The sequence below is a fragment of the Durio zibethinus genome, chromosome 26 (genome assembly GCF_047325235.1).
Source record: "Durio zibethinus cultivar Kanyao isolate XHJ-2024 chromosome 26, ASM4732523v1, whole genome shotgun sequence".
Lineage (NCBI taxonomy): Eukaryota > Viridiplantae > Streptophyta > Magnoliopsida > Malvales > Malvaceae > Durio > Durio zibethinus.
Genome location: NC_143187.1, coordinates 18,527,612 through 18,549,061, shown reverse-complemented (window position 1 = coordinate 18,549,061; position 21,450 = coordinate 18,527,612). Strand labels below are relative to the sequence as shown.

Below are 21,450 nucleotides of genomic sequence, written 5' to 3'. Positions count from 1 at the left end.
TCCCTTAAAACTTATCATTTTCTATTTTATTCCTTGTTTTCTTGCAAAATATTCATATATTTTCATAAAAAAACACTCTAAAATTACACAAATTTCTCATATATGTTTCTCTCTCTAAATTTTTTATTCCTTTTTGAAAATCATTCATTCACTCAATATCTTTGTCCCATAAACATATATCATTTCCTATCAACTACATTATTAAATTCCTTTATCAATTTCATTAAAGCTTAATTGTTTTCATCCATCCAATCTTTCAAAATTTTCCATGGCACTTAAAACCAAATAAGGTGTTGGACCAAGAAGGAATTTTTCAATAGAGGCTTCTAGTTCATCAATTAAGCTTTCATTCAATCAAAATTTCAAAAATCTTACTGCTAAGGAGAGGTATGAAGCAAATTTTACTTACAGGGAGGTTAAGCATGGAAAGGTAATATCTCTTGATTTCCTTCACTCTATAAAATTTTCTTATTTATAAATATTTGAGGAATTTTGTTGGATGAATTATCTGTGCATGAATGTGATAGTTTACAATAATTTAATTAAAGTGTTCTATAGTAATGCTACATGCATTGAGATTGGAAGAAATGGAGATAAATATTATTTTGATAGGTTTAAACTTTTGTGATGGGTCAAGAGATTGTAGTTAATAAGTAATTATTAGCTGAAACTTTTATGCTAAATGATGATAGGGACACAAACACTAGACGTAATATGTTGGACTTAGCTGAAGATATTTTTTAAAGTGAAAACTTGAGAGTTACTCTTACACATGCCATTAAACTTTCTATGCGTGAGAAATTGTTGCACCTTATAGTTACCCATATTTTGGCATATTCAACTATTAGGAAACAAGATTACTAATCGATAGACAAGATCAAACATAAGAATAAATCTAATCTTGTGCATTTTATCTTTAATAACATGATGAATGAGGTGCAAAATAGATATTACACTTTGGTCTATGGGTTTGTTATAAGTAATTTATTAAAGAAATTGGGTATTAACACTAGGAGTGATAAAAAGATTGTGTTTAATAACCCATTTAGCATTCTTGGTATTCATACATTACATAGTGTGGGTTATACACAAAATGCTATTGGTTTGTAGGTTAGAAAGAATGAACTTTGGATTAAGCAAAAAGAAGAATAAGAGCATGATGTTCAAGATGTCCCTTAATAAGCCCTTCTAGTTTGCTATTTAATACTCAAGGTGTATTACAAATTATAAGGTTTAAATGAATAGCTTGCACTCCATTGTTAGGGACATGAACTCAAGGCTTGAAAATTTGGAGCTAAATTAAAATGCCATGACTAAAGAAATTCAAGTAATGAGGGTTGAGATGAACCAGTACTTCCACCATTTTTAACCTTATCTTCCGCCACTGTGACTCATCCTTGATGCCATGCCTAGTTGTTTTCCCTATATATATATTTTTTTAGTTTTTAATTTTCTTAAAGACAAGTTACATTATGGTTTAAACTTTGGTACTTAACATTTATATTAATGACATATGCATTTCATTTTCATAATGGCAATTGGTATATTATGTTGGAGTTGGTTTAAATTGATATTACGTAGTAAATTATATTTTGATTGATTTGCTATGGCATTGAGTTGTGGTATTGAGTTAGTTTGATTTGAACATATATTGAGTTTATTATTGCCTTGAATTGATTACTATATTCATTTAATTGTCTTGCTTTTCTTGTTATGACAAAAATGGAGAAAAAGAATATGAAACGAAAAATTTGCTAAAAATGGAAAAAGTTTTGCAAATAGAAGAAAATATGAAATATGTCTATATTGCTTATTTGTTTAAAATTGAATTGTTGCAAATGCTAATAAAGGGGAAAAATTATTTTGGATTTAAATCACTTGCTATAAAGAGAGTAATCTTTAGGCTTACACTTAAATGAATATCTTGATATTGTCATATTTATTAATGCTCTTAATATTGTGCTTAATGTGCCAACAAATAGTAGATGGTTATTTACTTGTTCTTAACTTATTAAAAATATTTTTTATGCTTAAATTTAGGGGAAGCCTACTTTTAAAAGGAAAAATGTTTTTCAAAGCAATTTTTTTTTTCATTTGATTTTATCTTATCAAAAAATGAGAGATTATTAGCCTTGAATTGATCAACGTATTTTAAAATGACAAAATAAAATTTGCTTTACATGAACCAAGTTGTTTTAATATGAAATTGAACATTTTTCTAGCTTTTTATCTTACCAAAAATGCATTTGAATCAAAAGAAAACTCAATAAATAAAACAAAAGTGATTTTGGGCAAATGAAGACAGAAGGGATCGATCACGCAATAAAAGGGATTGATCTTTTTCTTGACCCAATTAATCTCTTAAGCAAAGGGATCAATTTATTTTTTGGTAAAAAAGTTCACCCGTGCAAAAATTTAAAGAATCAATCGATTCTTTCATTATAGGGATCAATTGGTTAGGTTTTCAATATAACTCGATATTCATTTTTTATGTAATAATAAAACTTGTTTCATTTTTCACAAAAGGAATTGATCACCCTACACAGAGGATCGATCACCTAGGTTTAGGGGATCAATCATGTCCTTTATCTGATTGATCAGGTGTGGCTTTTATGCATAAAATGTCTTTATTTTCAACTAACCCAATTGATCTTTGTACCCAAAAAACAAGCAATGACTATTTTTGTTTGAAATTTTACAGAAATTTCAAATATTTAATGCAATCAATGGCTATCTTACATTCTTTACATATAAAAATAGGTCTCTCACCCCATTTTAAGCTTTTAAAAAGCCAAGAAAAGCTTATTGCTTCCATCTACTATCTTCTCTAAACATTAAAGAGCATTTATTGTGTGAAAAGTATAAAAAATTCATATTATATTTATTTCTTTCTTGATATTCTTTCATAATCTTCATTTGTACTTCAAATTAGCAAATATTCAATTTTGAATATTTTTATAGTTTTATTAAAGTTGACATTCGGACATAATTGTTTAAACACAATCTTAATTTGGTACATTTGAAATATTATTATATTAAAAAAATATTTTTATTTAGTTTTAATAAAATAATTAAAAAAATTAATATTACTAGTCTTCTAATATTTAATTTTGTATATTATTAAACATAAATATTTTTAATATTTTAATAATAAATATTAATATATTATTGTTTTAAAATATATAATAAATATTAATATGGTTAAAATAATAAAAACATCCTTTAACTTTATCACTTTTCTTAAATAAATTCCTATACTTTTACTACATCAAATAAGCCACAGACTTTTAATTTGCATAAAAAAAGTTCTTAATTTTTAATTTTTATTTAAATAAAATTTTAAATTTTAAATTGTATTTAAATAAAATATTGTAAATAAAATTTTAACATAAATCAATATTTTATTTGAAGTAAAAACTTATTTGGATACAAATAAAATAATAGGTATTTATTTAGATACAATAAAAATATAAAAATTTATTTAAGAAAAAATAAATATAGTATAAAATTATTTATTATATTATTCCATGAATATTTTAATCATTTTAATATTTTTAATTTAAAATATATTATTTTTATATTTTATTGATAAATGTATATAATAATAAATATATAAATAATATTTTTATTATGATTTAATAATAAATATTTCCAATATAAAATATAATTATTTTAATAGAATAAATATTTTAATATTTTAATGATAAATATTATTATATCAATAAAAATAATATTTTAGGAATAGTAATATTATTTTAAAATTTTAAAATATTAATATAAATTATAAATAGTTTTAATCTTAATATAATATTTTAATATTAAATGTTTTTATTAAAATCTAACTATTTTTAATATTAATAATTTAATATTTGAACAATAACTGATTTTTAATATATTAATAAATATTTCAATATTATTCGAATAAAAAAACAAAATTTTCAAAAATGAAAAAAAAAAAAAAAGCGATCAACGATTGATCAAGAGAAGTTCATTGAGGAAAAAAAAGGTGACGGCCTCGACCGCTAGGGTTGTAAACGTTGGGTATAAAAATGCGTTTCCAAATTTGGCCCCTCAGCGCTCCGCTTCTTCTCACTTGTCACAGCTGTGCGCAGAACCCTAGAAGCTACAACTGCAATCAAAGCAATGCCTCCGAAAGCCGCTAAATCCAAGGAAGCACCAGCCGAGAGGCCCATTCTTGGCCGATTCTCTTCTCACCTCAAGATCGGAATCGTAGCTTTCTTCTTCTTCTCCCTTTGCCATTTCATTTCTGATTGCAAGCTCAGTCATTTCTTCTTTTGCAGGTGGGATTGCCAAATGTGGGCAAGTCTACTCTTTTTAACACCCTCACAAAGCTTTCTATTCCTGCTGAGAACTTCCCCTTTTGTACAATCGAGCCTAACGAAGCCCGAGTTAATGTCCCTGACGACCGCTTCGAATGGCTTTGCCAATTGTACAAGCCCAAAAATGAGGTATAACTGTTCTCTCTTTGCTTAAAAATTAGCATTATTTACACTTCTAGACGGCTACTATTGCGGGCCATTTCCAGATTATCTTAATGGTAATATTAGACTTGGCAATCTAAAATACGATATCGTGATATGACACGAACATCATATGCAAAAAGGACATGATAGTGATATGGTTTAAAATTTTAGTAATAACTATATATGGGTTTAACAAAATAAAAAAAAAAAATGTATTTTTGATTTCGTGTGGGTAGGAATGGTGACACATAATTTTCGTGTAAAATACGAATATACAAATTTCAATATTTTATATGACACGAATCGCCAGGTCTAGGTAATATTGCTTGCCAAATGTTTCTGACAAATAGATCCATGCTTTTGCTTGGTGGTTTAATTTACCCTTAATTGTAGAAGATGTAGCTTGCAGCTTTTTGTTATGGTTGGATAATCCAGATATCTTTTTATCTATTATAATAGTCATCACTTGTTTATTGCAGAAGCACTACTTTTTATACTGTATCTCATTATCGTTTTCTTAATGAGTTTCCATATAAAATGTTGAGCTGTTCTGGTGCAACAGGTTTCAGCTTTCTTAGAAATACATGATATAGCTGGACTGGTTAGAGGTGCTCATCAAGGGCAAGGATTGGGCAACAGCTTTTTGTCTCACATCCGTGCAGTTGATGGCATTTTTCATGTTTTACGTAAGATGCCTAGGCTTTCAAGCCAGAAACATCTCTATTTTCTGTTTTTATAATACTCTTGTGATAACAAACTTTAGTGTTTTCTTAATATGATGCGACATAAATGTTTAGTTCTATTCAAACCTTGCTGAATATTAATTTTGCTTTTCAATTGTTGTATTACGAGTACTTTACTGTTCTAATCCAGTCTACTTTCTAGGACTATTTTGATGAATTAAGTTTGAGATTGTTAAAAATTTTACAACATTTTGTATCGTGTAACTAACACTATGGTCAATCATGGTGTTTTAGCTTCTATTGAAGGATTTCTAGATCAATCAGTATGTTGTGAGTTAGGTTAATTGGCTTTCCATGTGCACCTTATGGCAAAGGCTTGTTAAGAGTTATAAAAAAATTTATGTTGGTACTGTTTTTTAATAAGCTTGAGGTTGATGTAAACCATTTTTATTTGATAGTTGTTATTTTTTGCTTTTGATGTAAAATTATTTCTTTGGAATTCTTAATTTTATCCTCACTCAATCCTACAGGTGCATTTGAAGATTCTGACATCATCCATGTTGATGACTCCGTGGATCCTGTAAGGGATTTAGAGACTATTAGTGCTGAGTTACGGTTAAAGGTTTGTGAATTCTGGAATTCTATTGTACTTGAATTAGGTATTTGGAGCTCTGATTTTTATAATACAACTCAAATACTACACTAGCTTGTTTTTCATTGGATATTATTGGATTTATATGCTCCTTATACATGGTAATTGGAAGATTGCTTTAATACTCGTGCATATGCTTGGCTTTGGGTTGAGTTAGTTTTATGCCTACTTGCAGAGCCACATCTTGATTCTAGGCTTTGCGTTGGCCTCACCTGTAATTAATATATGCAACTTTTTTTATTTTATTGCGTATTTTACATATTTGTAAAATGTGTGATAATGTCAGGGATCAATATTTTGTAATATCAGTTTAACTAGATTTTAGAATTTTTTTTTTTTGGGGGGGGGGGGGGGGGGGTTCTGGCTGTTATGTCCTGGACCTTGGTTAGGCCCCTGTAAACTTTATTGATTTCTTGTCTTTGAAAGAAAAAGATGGTTGTACTTACAGTAGAGTAGTTGGACTTCGTAATTCAAGTCAATTCTACAGTCTTGGAGGTTTAATAAAGTAGATCTACTTGTCTAATTTATTACTTAATAAGAGTAGTTTAAATTATTTACCATCTAGGGTAAACTACACCATTAGTTAGTTAAAGTTTGTTAAAATTTATATTTCAGTCGCCATAGTTTTAAAATTTCTATTTTACTTAATTATTGCCTGTTTATTTCAATTTGTTGTCATCATCCATTAATCCCTAACAGAATTCATAATAGGCAGCCTACTTATAGAAAATTTTCTCATGTGGACTGGTGACTTTCAAAGAAACACATAATAGAAAAGATTATTTTTTTTGTTGGTACTTGAGACTACTAGGAATTGTACCCTGATCACTGGAACTAAAAAAACAAAGATCAAATAAATATCATTAACATTTAAGAAACAGATAGAAAAATTAAAAATGAAAAGGAGAGAAGAGTTTACTAAGAGTCAATAGGCGTCAAAGGAATAAGACAATAGTCAACATGGGCCCTTGTACTTGGATCATGCTTGGGCATTTATGGTTAGGGGAGATTAGTGGTAGAAGTTAGTGAGCAAGGATTTCATTTTCAAGTCAACTTTTTTTTTTCCCCCCTATTTCACCTTATTTGCTTATTTTGCATGTTATCAGTCCACATGGAAAGACTATTTATGAGTTGGCTAGTATTAGGCATTCTCTAGGAGTTGATAAGGTAACCATGAACTTACACAAATCATCAACTTAGTGACTAAAATAGAAACTGTGACACTAATGGTGTAGTTTACTCTAATATCAAAGAAGGGCTAATTATAGAGGGTTATGTGCAGGCAAATGGTTACAGGCCATTGGGGACTAAGGTTTAAGCTAGTACTCAGTAGGTTCTGTGTTAAACTTCCAAGCAGAAAAAAGAGTGGAAAACCATTATGCTTTTGAGGCTTTTCATATTCGAGATTTTACTGAGATATTGCTGCTAATTAAATGAAGGCATTTATATGCATGTCTGTGCATGGCTTTGATTGGATTTTCTTGTCTTCTTGAATTTAAGGACATTTTCTTCTCCTTACTCCTTATTTTGGAGAAAGTTAGCTATTAATTTTTTGAAATTCAAATTATGGCATCATCTAAAAGATTTCACTTGGTATTATTATATCCAGCTTGTTAGGAATGTAATCCTGTCATTGCTTCATCATTAATTCCTTTATCTCTTTGATAGTTTTTTGATATTACTGTACTTCTATTTCAAAATTGAAGAACCTAGCAGGATTTTTATTTTCTGATTACTTATTCTAAACTTTATTTTCTTTAGGATGTTGAATTTATGGAAAAGAAGATAGAGGATCTTGAAAAGAGCATGAAGAGGAGTAATGACAAGCAATTAAAAATAGAGCTTGAATTGTGTCAAAAGGTAGGATTTTGAACATGTGATCTTTTCTGTTTGCTACATGTCTCGTCATGTCTCACTTATTCTTTGTGGGTCTTATTCTTTTTTATTGGTTCTTACTGTTGATCCTGCTAATGTGTCGTAAATGGAGGAGACTTGTCTTATGATTCTCTTAGGTCGCAGCCCATAGTTTGTGGACTGTGACATTGATTTATTTTTTTGCTTTTATATTGTTTACTAAATTTAGTTAGTTTTCTTAGGTACAAAATGTAGGAGATCCGCTTATGTCCTGTATTTATTCTGGTGCTTTGATCTAAGAGTTCCTACTTTTAGCAACAACTTTTGATGCTAAACTTAAGACCACCAATGACCATGACTCAAAAGTTGTGGCCAGCCCCTCATCTTAGGCCTAATGGTCTTAGGCACAATACCTAAAAGTTGTGGCCAAAGTTTTAACACCTAAGATCGCAACTTAAAAATTTGTGGTCAGAAGTTCAAATACCAAAGATCATGACCTTGGTGGTGGTCAAAAGTTCAAACATTGGTAAAGAGTAGCTGTCACCAAACATAAAGAAAGTCTTGATTTATCTAAATTTTGTTTTTAATAGTAATTTGTATTCTGGATAAAAAAAATAGCAATAATAATCATGTTCAACATATTACAAGCGAACTGATTTGGCCTTTTTTTGAATTGACTGAACCTGACAAAGAAGGAAATATAGAGATGAAGAGATACAAGAGCTGAATAGTGGAAGACTTGCAAGAAATAGCAGGGCTAGAAAAAGATGAAGACATACCAAGACTAAAAAAACCAAAGACAAAAACAGAATCATAGAAGGGCTAACACAAGTGTTGAAAAAACATAAATAATCAAGTCTTAAAAGGAAAAAAAAAGACCTCTAGGACCAACAATTTTCAAAGAAACATAAATAATCAAACTAACACACAGTAGAAACCAAATAATCTCTAGGAAAAACTCTAAACTGTAGAAAGAGAAAAGTTGTTGAGCAAAGACGAGCTTAGATCTATCAACTCTTAGAATAGCTAGTTAGGTTTCAAAGCTATAGGGGATATGGTTGAAAATTTAAAACTACCATCTAGCAACTCTGAAAAATCCAACATGCCTGCTAAAAACATAAGCAACAATCATAAAACAACAGATCATAGATGTACTAAATTGAAGATACTTTAAATGCGTTGGCCGTTTTTTAAACGGCCTTGTTTCTTTAATGTTACTATTCATTTTTTCTTGTTAAGCGATAATCCCCTATATATATAGATGGGAATTTAGTAGGTTTTGTGGGTTTATTTTGAATTAAAGCCATTTTGAGTAGTTTGTATTATATATTTGAATGTTAAGTTATTTGAGTTTGAGTTTTTATTGTTTTATTTATTTAAATGATTCTAGGTTTTTGAGTATTGGAGCCTTCATTTGAGCTCATTGTGTCTTATAAAATTGGGGTCTTTTCATATTAGATTGTTTTGAGTTTTAAGTGAACCCAAGAAGTTATATGTTTTTCTTATTATTTTTAACTTCCATTCAGGCCACTCTTAGATTGAGTGGGCTAGGTTTACTTTTGGATCAGATTTTGGTTGGTTCTTTCTTCTTTCTTCTTTAAAAAGAATAAATAGATAAAAAGAAATTAACATGAGTCTTAAATAGGAATGTTATTACTTTGGCACATTGAATTAAATTATGTCAATAGGCTAGGTTTCAAAAGCATGATTAAAATATGCTGTATAAATTACTTCTATCTTCTCTATTTTATGCAACAGTTTTACTACTTCCATGTACAATTGCAACTTCTTTTGCCCAACTTTTCTCTCCGATAGTGTATTAGTTTTTTTTCTTTCCCATTTTGTTATTGCATGTGACATATTGTAGTCTTTAAATGATTCAATATCTTTTGCAAATGTACTTCATAGTATTTATTGATAACAGAGGTTATAGGCTTAGAAGCATGTGGTTTGAATTGATGAAAATGAACCTTTTAGCTTTCAGTTTAAGAATGGAGGTAGTTTCAAATGTGTCTTTTTATTCTAATGATCTACCAAATACTCTCTCTTATAGTAGTCAATGCATCTAACCAGATTATCATGTTCTTTTTTTGTGAGCTTATGCTATATAGCTAAATTTGTTTATGTTGGGTTATAGTAATACCCAAAAGTGATAAGGGTTGTTATATTAAAGGTTAAGGCATGGGTTGAGGATGGAAAAGATGTTCGTCTAGGGGACTGGAAAGCAGCTGATATTGAGATATTGAATACTTTTCAATTGCTTAGTGCCAAGCCGGTTGTTTATTTGGTGAGCTTCCCTTCTATTTTACTTTCGTATTCCTTTTATTTTACTTTTTTTATTGTTATATTATGTAATACTTTCTTGTTATCTGTTAAGTAAGATGTGCTTGTATGTGCTAAATCTATCTTTTATGTTTCATCATCAGATGTTGCATGCTGCATATCTGATCTATATATAACATCCTGCTATAAGATTTTCCTATAACTACCTAAATGATTTTGAAGTCGAGGTAAAATGATATGGCCATTTATTCTAGTCTTAAATAGGATTGCAGTTGTGTGGATACCTAATCTATTTTCACATATTAGTACCAATTTTATAAAATTGTTTGACTTGGCTGATCACCGCTAATATGTTATCTACAATTGATGAAATAAACTAATGTTGTCCCAACTCCTTGTTTTTCCTCATGAACCCATCTTGGGCACATATCTGACACCTAAACATGGAGATTGTTATGTGGACCTGAGCCTCCAAATAGAAGGAACAACATAGAAAAATAGAAAAAGATGCACCCATGTCAGATGCATACCTTTGTACATCGAAAACTCTCAAGTATGACCAACATAGGAAAAAACCATGCAAACTATAACCTTACTATTATATCATGTTTAATATGCTTTTCAGATCGTTATTTCCTTGTTGAAAAAACATAGGCATATTTGCGTAATCATATTTCTGGAAGTGATGATCTGAATATTACTTATGATCATAGACATGTTTCTGAATGCTGAGATTCAATTGAGACACGCGGGGATGGATACTTTATTCTTAGCAAGGTCTTTCTTATGTTGTGAAATTTTTTGTCTTGTAATGAGAATGAATCAAACTGCGAATAAATCCATTTGACCAAATTTGTATCCAAGCAGGTGTTATTATGAGGTAATAGATGACGTCTTGCATACTTACTTTAGATTTTCGAATGACATAAAATGTTTTTTGTTTTTGGAAAAAGAAACTAAATGTCTTGCATATGTACTTTAGATTTTCAAATGACAAAAAAATGGTTTTTGTTTTTGCAAAAAGAAACTAAGTGATCTGAAGTTGTTTTGGCTTGACAGATCATTGTTATTTCTAGCTGGCTTTTTTTTTTTTTTCCAATTTCTTCTTGTTTTAAGTTCTTGAACATAAAAACCAACAAAAAATTGTCCATTAATCAATTTGGATGATGTTGCTGCTTGTTCTAATATGGGAGCGTTTCAGATGTGTTATGTCTGATTATGAAAATTTTTTTAGAGAAAGTAGTGTCTTTTTATCTTTCACAGTTTCAAGAATGTGGCTAGAGATTTTATTATAATATTATTGTATTCAATGTGCAGGTTAACATGACTGAGAAAGATTACCAAAGAAAAAAGAACAAGTTCTTGCCAAAGATTCATGCTTGGTATGCTCTCTTGCCCTTTCTCTGTGTGTTTAGGAGGTTTGGGTTTACATGTGCTTGTTCTGTATAATGCCAGGAAAAACAGTGAGACGGAGAACACACTTATGTCTGTTATTTTATTTGTGTTTGAGCTAGCTTGTTGGCACTTCTATTTGTCTTGAAAGCTTATCCCCGTGAGTTTATATTCCAAGGTTTAGGTTGCATATTTGCTGTTATTCACGTAGGACAGGAAGGGGAAAAAGAAAGAAGCTAGAGATCACATGGAAAATTAGAGGGAATTGGGAAGAAACAAAGGAAATTGATAGAGGAGTAGAAGATAAGGAGAGACAACCCAAGAGAACTGGAGGGATAAATCTCAAAATTAATATTCCAAAGTCTCAGCAATTTGCAATTTAAATACTCAAGAGAACTGGAGGGATAAATCTCAAAATTAATATTCGAAAATCTCAGCAATTTGCAATTTAAAACCTACTTAAAAATAAAAACCAAAGTATTTATAGGTTCAAGCCATAAAACCCTAACTTAAACTCAAATACCAAATATACCAAAAGTAATATAAAACCGAATAATACAACAGTCTTAGATTTTTTTTGGACAATTGTCTTAGATTTATTAGTGTTGGAAAAATATATTTTACCTAAAACGGATAAATTTCGTTTAAGCAGCTCTTTTTTTTTGTTGTTGGAAAATATCTTTTTACTTGTTAGATTTATCATACTTCTAAAAATTTGTTAAGGTTTGCATTTTCTCAACTTGAATGGGAACTGTTTTATCCTTTATAGGGTGCAAGAACATGGAGCTGAACCTATCATTCCTTTCAGCGGTGTGTTTGAGAGAAACCTTGCTGATATGGAACCTAAAGAAGCAGCACAGTATTGTGAGGAAAACAAGGTACAAAGGTTAGTTGAAACTGGATATTTCTGTTATTATGATGGTTTAAAATGCTTTGAGTCTGAGAGGTCCAAGTCTCATGGTCAGATAGTCTTTGGTGCCCTAATGTTTGACCTGACTTGTTTTCCTTTTTCTTAATGGGTATGCATGATGCTGAGCATTTTTTTTTTTTTTGGTTACAGTGCTCTTCCAAAGATCATCAAGACTGGTTTCTCCGCGATTAATCTCATATATTTCTTCACAGCAGGCCCTGATGAGGTATCTAATACTTTGGTTCTTATTTATTTATTAAATTGGAATGCTTGGTTCTATTATTTAAATATTAACCAGTTGTCTGAAGGATCTTAAGAGTATTGAATGCTTTTAAATATGATCTAAGATCATGATATTGATTTTGTAGACCTTGCTCTTATGCTATGTTGTCATTTCAGCAGTGACATTTTTTTGATAAGCATGCTATCTCAAGATCAAGATCATGTCTTTAGAATTCATAGCAGCTCACAATGATAATTGGGTACATCACACACAGACTGATATTTCAGTGTTGTAATCTAAGTGACTGTCCTCCTTTGGTATTGAATTCCCTTAAGGTCCATGCAGTTGCTAGTTTTGAAGCTCTCCTCTAAACTGGATCTCTTCTTGGAGATTTTCTTGCAGTTTAGCTTATTTGTTTTTGGTTTAACCAAATGATGGCTGTACAATACAATGGTTTGCTTTTTGTCTTTTCCAGGTGAAATGCTGGCAAATTAGACGGCAATCAAAGGCTCCTCAAGCTGCAGGAACCATTCATTCTGATTTTGAGAGAGGATTTATTTGTGCTGAGGTTGTTCTTAGATCTTGACTCTCTCACATTATATTAATTCCTTGAAAGGAAATTTTAAATTTTGCTCCGGCATTATCGTCTGTGATGAACTATTACAATGATTATACTTTTCAAATCTGTAAACTGGAGCGGATTTTTCCCATTTCCCAGAAATAACCCGATCCAAACCCACCTGATTGCCACCGCTACCTATGTATTTGAATTTTTTACTAGCTTTTATAATAACTTATACATGTCAAATTTCTGTTGGTGACTTTGATTTCTCGATGTCCAGGTCATGAAATTTGAAGATCTGAAGGAGCTTGGCAGTGAGTCTGCCGTTAAGGTTGTTATATTTATGAATGATTTTCGTTTATCTTTTCATTGTGTACTCCCGAAATGTCAGTTGAAGGTTCAGAATTAGAGTAATAACTAATTATTCAAGGAAAAAAAAATAGTGTATCTTGCGAGAAAAGATAACTTGCCAAAACATGTGATCAAAGATCAACTGCTAATCTTAGGATTTAAGCTCACATGGCAAGATAGAGGTATGAGTTGTTGCAATTTGCTTAAGCCACAGTCATGGTGGACTATGTCATTGCATCCCGAGCTATGGCTGCTCTGCAGTTTATGTATACAAGTTTCCTTTTGTGATTAACTTGTCAAATGTTGCATGGTTCTCGGTGCATGACTTGTTTTTGTCCTTTTGGTCAGGCTGCTGGAAAATATCGGCAGGAGGGGAAAACTTACGTGGTTCAAGATGGAGACGTAATATTTTTCAAGTTCAATGTTTCTGGAGGTGGGAAGAAGTGAAGTGATGCATATGACAATTACTTTCAAGCCCAAGAGAGTGGAGTTAAAGGCGAGTGTGATATTGGTTATGCATCAATCATCTATTGTTTTGATCTACGAGCTTTATAGGGAGAATATTTGGACGATAGCTCGTTCAGCACCAGCTGTTTGTAGAAACTTCTGTACCCTAATGCTGTTTTGCATACATCACTTACTATATAATCTAAAAGCTCCGGAAAGCTAGTCTTGTGTAGCCTTGACATTTATTTGTTGCAGCAATCCGAAATTGCATATACAACTGAAATTGCATTTTCTCGGCAGCTTTTATCAGCTAAAATGCTACTGTGTAGAATTTATTTTGGGGCAATTTATATATTTCATGTTGTGTAAAATATTGATAATGTGTGTTTTTATCGTGTTTTATATGAAAACATAAAATATATATTTTATATTTTATTAAATTTATATATAGTTGATAAAGTTTTTGTATTATTTTTATATCATAGTATTATATTAAGTTTTAAATTATCGAGTCATAGAGGTCATATATAAGATATAAAAAGTATGTCAAAACAATGAACATGAATAGATAAAATATAAAGAAGAAATTAGGTATTTCTGTAGATTTTGCTAATTGTTAGAAAGCTTGAGGAGAGGAATTCCTATTCTAAACTTAGACCCTCATTAAAAAGATAAAGAATAACATTCCGAGAGGACAACCCAAGCCCGTTTTATCTAATAATTTTGTTTCTCACGAATCAATTATAAAATTATTATTGTTATTATTATTATTATTATTATCCTCGTGTCCCTACAAATTAGATGACAGCAGGAGCAGATAACCTTACCTGGCTTTTTATGATTTTCGTTCTTGGCAGTTGAGAGAGAAGGTTTCATTTCGTCATTTCGTCATTTCGTCATTTCGTCATTTCGTGGTCCTCTCCTACTCTCTTAATAACCATCATCGTCATCGTCAATTCCACATTCCACAACTGGGGACCACTTTTCCACGTGTCATCATCTAGTGTCGAATATGTGAAGAAAGGTGGAGCCCAGGGGTCCACCCTCTACAGCAAATCACAGCCCATGCAATAATGTCTCCACCAAACTCACCACTCGCCGCCACCTTGGCAAAGGCAAAGAAAGCGAGAGAAAATAAAAACAAGTCAAAAACCCTGGTCAAATGGGCATTGGTGGGTCCCATACACTGATCTGACATCCAGAGACAACCTTAAACTGGATTTGATAAAATCCTTTCACGTCCACCATGTCATAAAGATTTAATAAAAACAATAATAAAATTAGATTCCATTCCCTCCTTTTTCCTTGGCGGGTAAATCCCTTTTTTTTTCAATTTCTCCCTAAAAATCCCTAAACATTTTCTCTCTTTCTTTTTCGTCCCTTTTGCTGACACATTCTCCCCACTCTAAACGTAACCCTACTGACTCTGAGTTCTAAGCCTCTAAAAAACCTCAAAAAAACGAAAGACTTAATGGCTGATTTTTTTAAAATTTAAAGGATTTCTTTTAATCAACCAACGCAAACAAATTTAGGGCTTTGTTTTTTGGGTCCTCTAAAACCACATGCCTTCTTAGAAAGAAAAAGAACAGTAAAAGGGACAAAGGCAATCCCTTTTCTGGGTGCAGCTTTGATGTCATTGTCATAAAAGAAGTTAGGGTTTTGGCCCTTTTAAGCTGCTAAAATATACTGTTTTTAAAAGGGTTTACAATTTCATGGCTAATAAAATATATCTGGGTGGCTCTCTTTTGTTTGCTACTTCTTGTTTGAGTGAGCTCTTGCCAGTGCGAAACTCTTACATTTTGGCAAGGAAATGGTTTTGTTTGCTTTAAAGTCGTAGCTTTTCACACAAGAAGTTTCTTTTGAGCCTACATTGTTGGTAGAATAGAAGAAGGGATCTTGGTAAGAAAAAGGCTGCATTGTTATGTCTTTGTGGTAAGATCTCTGAATGGGGCCCAGTGTTGTTGCAGTTGATTTCATTCGTTTAATGCTTTAGCTTAGTTTGTGTAGTTAAAGATTGTTACTTGTTGAAAGCAGTATCTTCATCACTCATTCCTGTTCGAACCAGAATCAGCTCTTTTAAGGCTTGGCTTTGTTATGAAGTGCTCTTTTATCAGGTATATTACTGTGTTGTTGATCACATTTTCAGTTTTGCGTTGAACTTGTGAATGTTGTTCTTTCCATCTCCTCCAAAGGTGAATGCTGCTTGTCCTGAGGAAAGGGCTTTTAGAGTTACTATTGCGCTAGTAAAATGGTTCTAACCTCGTTGAGTCTGTGGATTTAAGAGCTTGAGGACTTCCTCTAGAACGTTGCAATTACTTTGATGCTTTATGTACAAGGGATTATTACTGCAGAGATTGAAGGAGTTTTTGGGTTCTATTTTTGCGTTTTAACCATAACTTTTCTGAACTTCATTTTGTTGTATTCCAATCTCAGCATTGAGAAGTGGAAACTCTCCGTTTATTTATCGTCTTTGAAATTGTGGCTAACTTGGGTTTGATAGGATTAATATGAAGCTCTTTAAATTTTTAGTGTTGTTCCTATTTTTCCTTCCTGCCATGGGGCAGCTTCCTTCACAGGACATTCTGGCTTTGCTTGAATTCAAGAAGGGTATTAAGCATGACCCTACAGGTTATGTCATTGATTCATGGAACGAGGAGTCCATTGATTTCAATGGCTGCCCTTCTTCTTGGAATGGGATTGTCTGTAATGGTGGAAATGTTGCTGGTGTTTTCCTTGATAACCTAAGTCTCTCTGCTGATGCAGACTTGAGTGTTTTTTCGAACCTTACGAAGCTTGTGAAACTCTCCATGTCAAACAACTCTATTGCAGGTGTCATTCCTGACAATATAGGTGACTTCAAAAGTCTTGAGTTTCTGGATTTGTCAAGTAATCTTTTCTCTTCATCATTACCACCTGGCATTGGTAAATTAGGGAGCTTAAGGAATCTTTCACTGGCTAGCAATAACTTCTCAGGTTCAATTCCAGATACAATTTCAGGGCTTATTTCAATCCAATCTTTGGACTTGAGTCACAATTCCCTGTTTAGTTCACTGCCAACCTCGTTAACAAAATTGGATGAGCTGTTGTATCTAAATTTATCTTCCAATCAGTTTACCAAGAGAATTCCAAAAGGTTTTGAGCTCATTTCAGGTCTTCAGGTGCTTGACTTGCATGGGAATATGCTAGATGGAAGCTTATATGGGGAGTTTTTCCTTCTATCAAATGCCAGCCATGTTGACTTTAGTAGGAATATGCTGCAGAGCTCTAATTCGCAGAAATTGCTACCCGGCATTTCTGAAAGTATTAAGTATTTAAATCTTAGCCACAACCAACTTACTGGATCATTGGTTGGGGAAGATGAGCTTCAGTTGTTTGGAAATTTGAAGGTATTGGATCTAAGCTACAATCAGCTGTCTGGAGAATTGCCTGGATTTAATTTTGCATATGATCTTCAGGTTCTTAAGCTCAGTAACAACAGATTTTCGGGCTTCATTCCTAATGTCCTGCTGAAAGGAGATTCTCTGCTTTTAAACGAGCTCGATTTAAGTGGGAACAATCTCTCAGGTAGCCTTTAAATGACATGGCTACTTCAGCTAAAATGAGAATGCTAAAAAGCTTGAATATATGTGTTTTTTTTTTTGTTGCTTACTAATTGAAAATTAGTTTCTTTGTCCAGTTTTCTGCGTTTTACCATGCCTCATATTTCCTCGTTCATCTTTCAGGGCCGGTATCCATGATCATGTCAACCAATCTGCAGATGCTCAATCTTTCCTCAAATGGGCTCACGGGGGAACTTCCTTTACTGACTGGAAGTTGTGCTGTACTTGATCTATCAAATAACAAATTAGAAGGAAATTTAACCAGGATGGTGAAATGGGGTAATATTGAATACCTTGATCTCAGCCAGAATCTTTTGATAGGATCGATTCCTGAGGTAACCCCCCAATTTTTGCGTTTAAATCATCTCAACCTCTCACATAATTCTCTTAGCAGCTCTCTACCAAAAGTGATAATGCAGTACCCTAAGCTTAGTGTCCTTGATCTCAGTTTCAACCAATTAGATGGACCTCTTTTAAATGACCTACTAAACTCGGCTACTTTGGAAGAACTTCATCTTGGGAACAATTTAATTTCTGGTGCTATTGAGTTCTCTCGTTCTAGTGAATCCAACCTCCATGTTCTTGATCTCTCTCGCAATCAGCTCAATGGCTATTTTCCCAACCAATTTGGATCGTTGGCTGGACTTCAAGTGCTCAATCTTGCAGGCAATAACTTATCTGGTTCCCTGCCAACTTCATTGGCTGACATGAACTCTCTAAGTTCATTAGATATATCCCAGAATCATTTTACTGGATCTTTACCAAACAAGGTACCTAACAGTCTTCACAGCTTTAATGTTTCCTACAATGATCTCTCTGGAGTTGTACCAGAAAATCTAAGGAAGTTCCCTTCTTCCTCCTTCTACCCTGGAAATTCTAAGTTGAATTTTCCAAGTGGTCCTCCCGGATCAAATAATGCCCCCGCTGAACATTCCAGGAGGAAACCGATCAACACAATTGTCAAATGGGTGATTGTGGTGTCATGTGTGGTTGTTCTTATCTTACTCATCCTGCTTGCTATATTCCTAAATTACATCCGTATATCAAGGAGAAGTCCTCCAGAGCATGTTACAAGTAAAGGTGTTCGCAAGCGAGCACCAACAAACCCTTCTAGCATTGTTGGGACTGAGAGTGGGGGTGCTTTGGTTGTTTCGGCGGAGGATCTTGTGTCTTCACGGAAAGGATCATCATCTGAAATTATCACTCCCGGTGAGAAAATGGCAGCGGGGACTGGCTACTCTCCTTCGAAGACCAGCCATTTATCTTGGTCACCGGAGTCTGGAGAGTCATTTACCGCTGAGCACCTTGCAAGATTGGATGTAAGATCACCAGATCGATTGGTTGGTGAGCTGTATTTTCTTGATGATACAATCACATTGACACCAGAGGAGCTGTCAAGGGCTCCAGCAGAAGTTTTGGGAAGGAGCAGCCATGGGACTTCTTACAGGGCAACCTTGGATAACGGAGCCTTCTTGACTGTTAAGTGGCTCAGAGAAGGGGTGGCAAAACAGAGAAAAGAATTTGCCAAGGAGGCTAAAAAATTTGCAAACGTTAGGCATCCTAATGTAGTGGGTTTGAGAGGGTACTACTGGGGCCCCACCCAGCATGAGAAGCTGATTCTTTCTGATTATATTTCACCTGGAAGTCTCGCAAGCTTTCTTTATGGTAACTGTTTACCCTGTAGTTTTTCAACACATTATTTGTAGGTCTCATATTAGAACAGTACTTATCAAAAAAACATAATGGGGGGAGGTGGGGATGGTGGAAATCTTATTATTTGATCTAACTGTTGTTTCACCCTTATTGTCAAAAAACATATGCGTGGTCCCTTTCTTCTTTAGTGTAGTGCCTCTGTCTAGGTTTCAATATAAATTCTAGATCCACATATAGACCTTTCATTAGTCCTAGAAAATAGAGGGGGCTAGGTCCCATGCTTGGGTAGAAGACAGGTCTGGTTCACTGTTTGGGTTTAGTATATCAAGCAGTAAAGTCTTTTTACTCTATTCCAATATCTTTAAGAGCTTCAGCACGGATCGGCAAGTTCTTCCACTCTCTTACTATCTTCACCTCCATTTATTCTTCCTTTTTCATAGATGATTTTTGCATGAAGGAATAACTTATTTATGATATGATATAATATAATCTTTCATGCTTTCCTATTAGATACTCTTTTCCTAGTTTTTATGTAATTTAGGTTTTAGTCATGACATCTTTTACATATATTAAAAAAATTAGTATGTAAAAGCTGCAGAATTAATATATTTAAAAATATTGGAATGTTCCCCATATTACATCTAGGTATGAGAGACTTCATTTAGGTATTATCATGTTCTTAAGCATGATGGTGATAAAATTTGAATATGTGTAGCTTCTATATATATGTCTGGTTTTCATTCTCATTACAAATATTGATCTCATCTTATATTTTCAGATCGACCGGGAAGGAAAGGCCCACCCTTATCCTGGGCACAGAGGCTGAAAATAGCTGTTGATGTTGCACGTGGCCTAAACTATCTCCATTTTGACCGTGCTGTTCCACATGGTAACCTAAAAGCAACAAACATACTATTAGATGGACCTGACCTTAATGCACGTATTGCTGATTACTGCCTACACCGCCTCATGACACAAGCTGGCACTATGGAACAAATTCTGGATGCGGGGCTCCTGGGTTATCGCGCACCAGAGTTGGCTGACACCAAGAAACCGCTGCTTTCCTTCAAGTCAGATGTTTATGCGTTCGGAATGATTCTGTTGGAACTTCTAACAGGCAGATGTGCTGGTGATGTAATTCCTGGGGAAGAGGAAGGTATTGATTTGAAGGAATGGGTGCGGTCGAGGGTAGCAGATTGCTTTGATCCTGCCTTGGCACGAGAGATGATGAATTCAGCTGCTGAAAAGGGAATGAGGGAGGTCCTTGGAATAGCATTAAGGTGTGTAGGATCTGTTTCTGAGAGGCCAGGTATCAAGACTATATATGAAGATCTTTCTTCTATATAATCAATCTTTAGATTGAAATATTCAGGGAATTCAATCCCTCATTGGCCTTCCGTTTTGACTCTTTTTCTTTTGGCATATCCATCAGCTGATTTCCATTCAAATTTTGTTGTAAAAATGAAGCACATTATGGAATGAATTAGAAAAGTTTCAGCTAGTTTTGCTGGTTTTTGAATGACAAAATCCACCGTCTCCAAACAAGTTTCAATGCTTGTTTTGTCCGACTTAAGGCATGCATTTTCAGCTCGGGTGGTTTGAGGTTTAGTCTTATTGGGCTCGGTTATCTTTTATTTCAGATGTTAATCAAAGTTTAGCCCATTGACTTTTTTCAGTTTAATGAGTAGTGGATCACTTCTTAAATGACTATTACTTATATTGTGATTTTGTTTGGCCGATAAAAAAAATTTTGGGTTGAGGGGGGTGGAATTTCACTTTATCTATAAATAGGATCAAATTCAATTAAATTTTTAAAAATTTTGTTCAAGATTCAAAAATAAAATTTGATGACACCGGTTTATAAACGGATAATTTTTTTTTTTGGGGGGGGGGAGGATTTTATTTTATACATGGATCAGATCAAATTTAATTAATTTTTTAAAAATTTTGTTTAAGACTTAATTTTGCTCGATTTATTGATTTTAAAAGTTTGAAAATTAAATAAAAAAATTAATTTTTATTAATTAAATGTTACTAAGATTAAGTTTTGACTTAAAAAAAAATTATTGTTTAAAAATTAGCTTGAGTTAGACTAGATTTAAGGATTGATCGAATAGTTAGATTGTAAATATATTCATGATTTATTTATTATTTCATTATTATTTTAATTTTATTATATCATTTTAATATTTTATATTGCTAAAATTTTAATTCAAATAAAAATTGTAATCTTAATTACATGTAAAAAAAATCATAAAATTATTTCTATTTTTTTAGAAAAAATTATTTCTATTTTCGAGTAAAATTCAAAAGCTTATTTGAATATTATCCAACTCATAATATTGGTACGATAAAAT

At 32.7% G+C, this 21,450-nt stretch overlaps 2 protein-coding genes across 2 annotated transcripts; both read left to right on the top strand.

Annotated features, from left to right (window-relative positions):
* Positions 1 to 3,979: 3,979 nt before the first annotated feature.
* LOC111275383 (obg-like ATPase 1) lies at positions 3,980 to 14,124 on the top strand. Its single transcript, XM_022860745.2, has 12 exons — positions 3,980 to 4,230; positions 4,302 to 4,469; positions 5,047 to 5,170; positions 5,698 to 5,789; positions 7,581 to 7,679; positions 9,847 to 9,960; positions 11,274 to 11,338; positions 12,118 to 12,234; positions 12,409 to 12,484; positions 12,957 to 13,049; positions 13,324 to 13,374; positions 13,743 to 14,124. The coding sequence occupies exons 1-12, from the start codon at positions 4,144 to 4,146 to the stop codon at positions 13,839 to 13,841; spliced, it is 1,185 nt and encodes a 394-aa protein (XP_022716480.1). The 5' UTR covers positions 3,980 to 4,143; the 3' UTR covers positions 13,842 to 14,124.
* Positions 14,125 to 15,217: 1,093 nt separating this feature from the next.
* LOC111274099 (LRR receptor-like serine/threonine-protein kinase GHR1) lies at positions 15,218 to 20,594 on the top strand. The gene is made up of 3 exons (XM_089755685.1): positions 15,218 to 17,405; positions 17,564 to 19,105; positions 19,872 to 20,594. Exons 1-3 carry the CDS (start codon positions 16,349 to 16,351, stop codon positions 20,438 to 20,440), a joined length of 3,168 nt encoding a protein of 1,055 aa, XP_089611811.1. The 5' UTR covers positions 15,218 to 16,348; the 3' UTR covers positions 20,441 to 20,594.
* Positions 20,595 to 21,450: the final 856 nt, after the last annotated feature.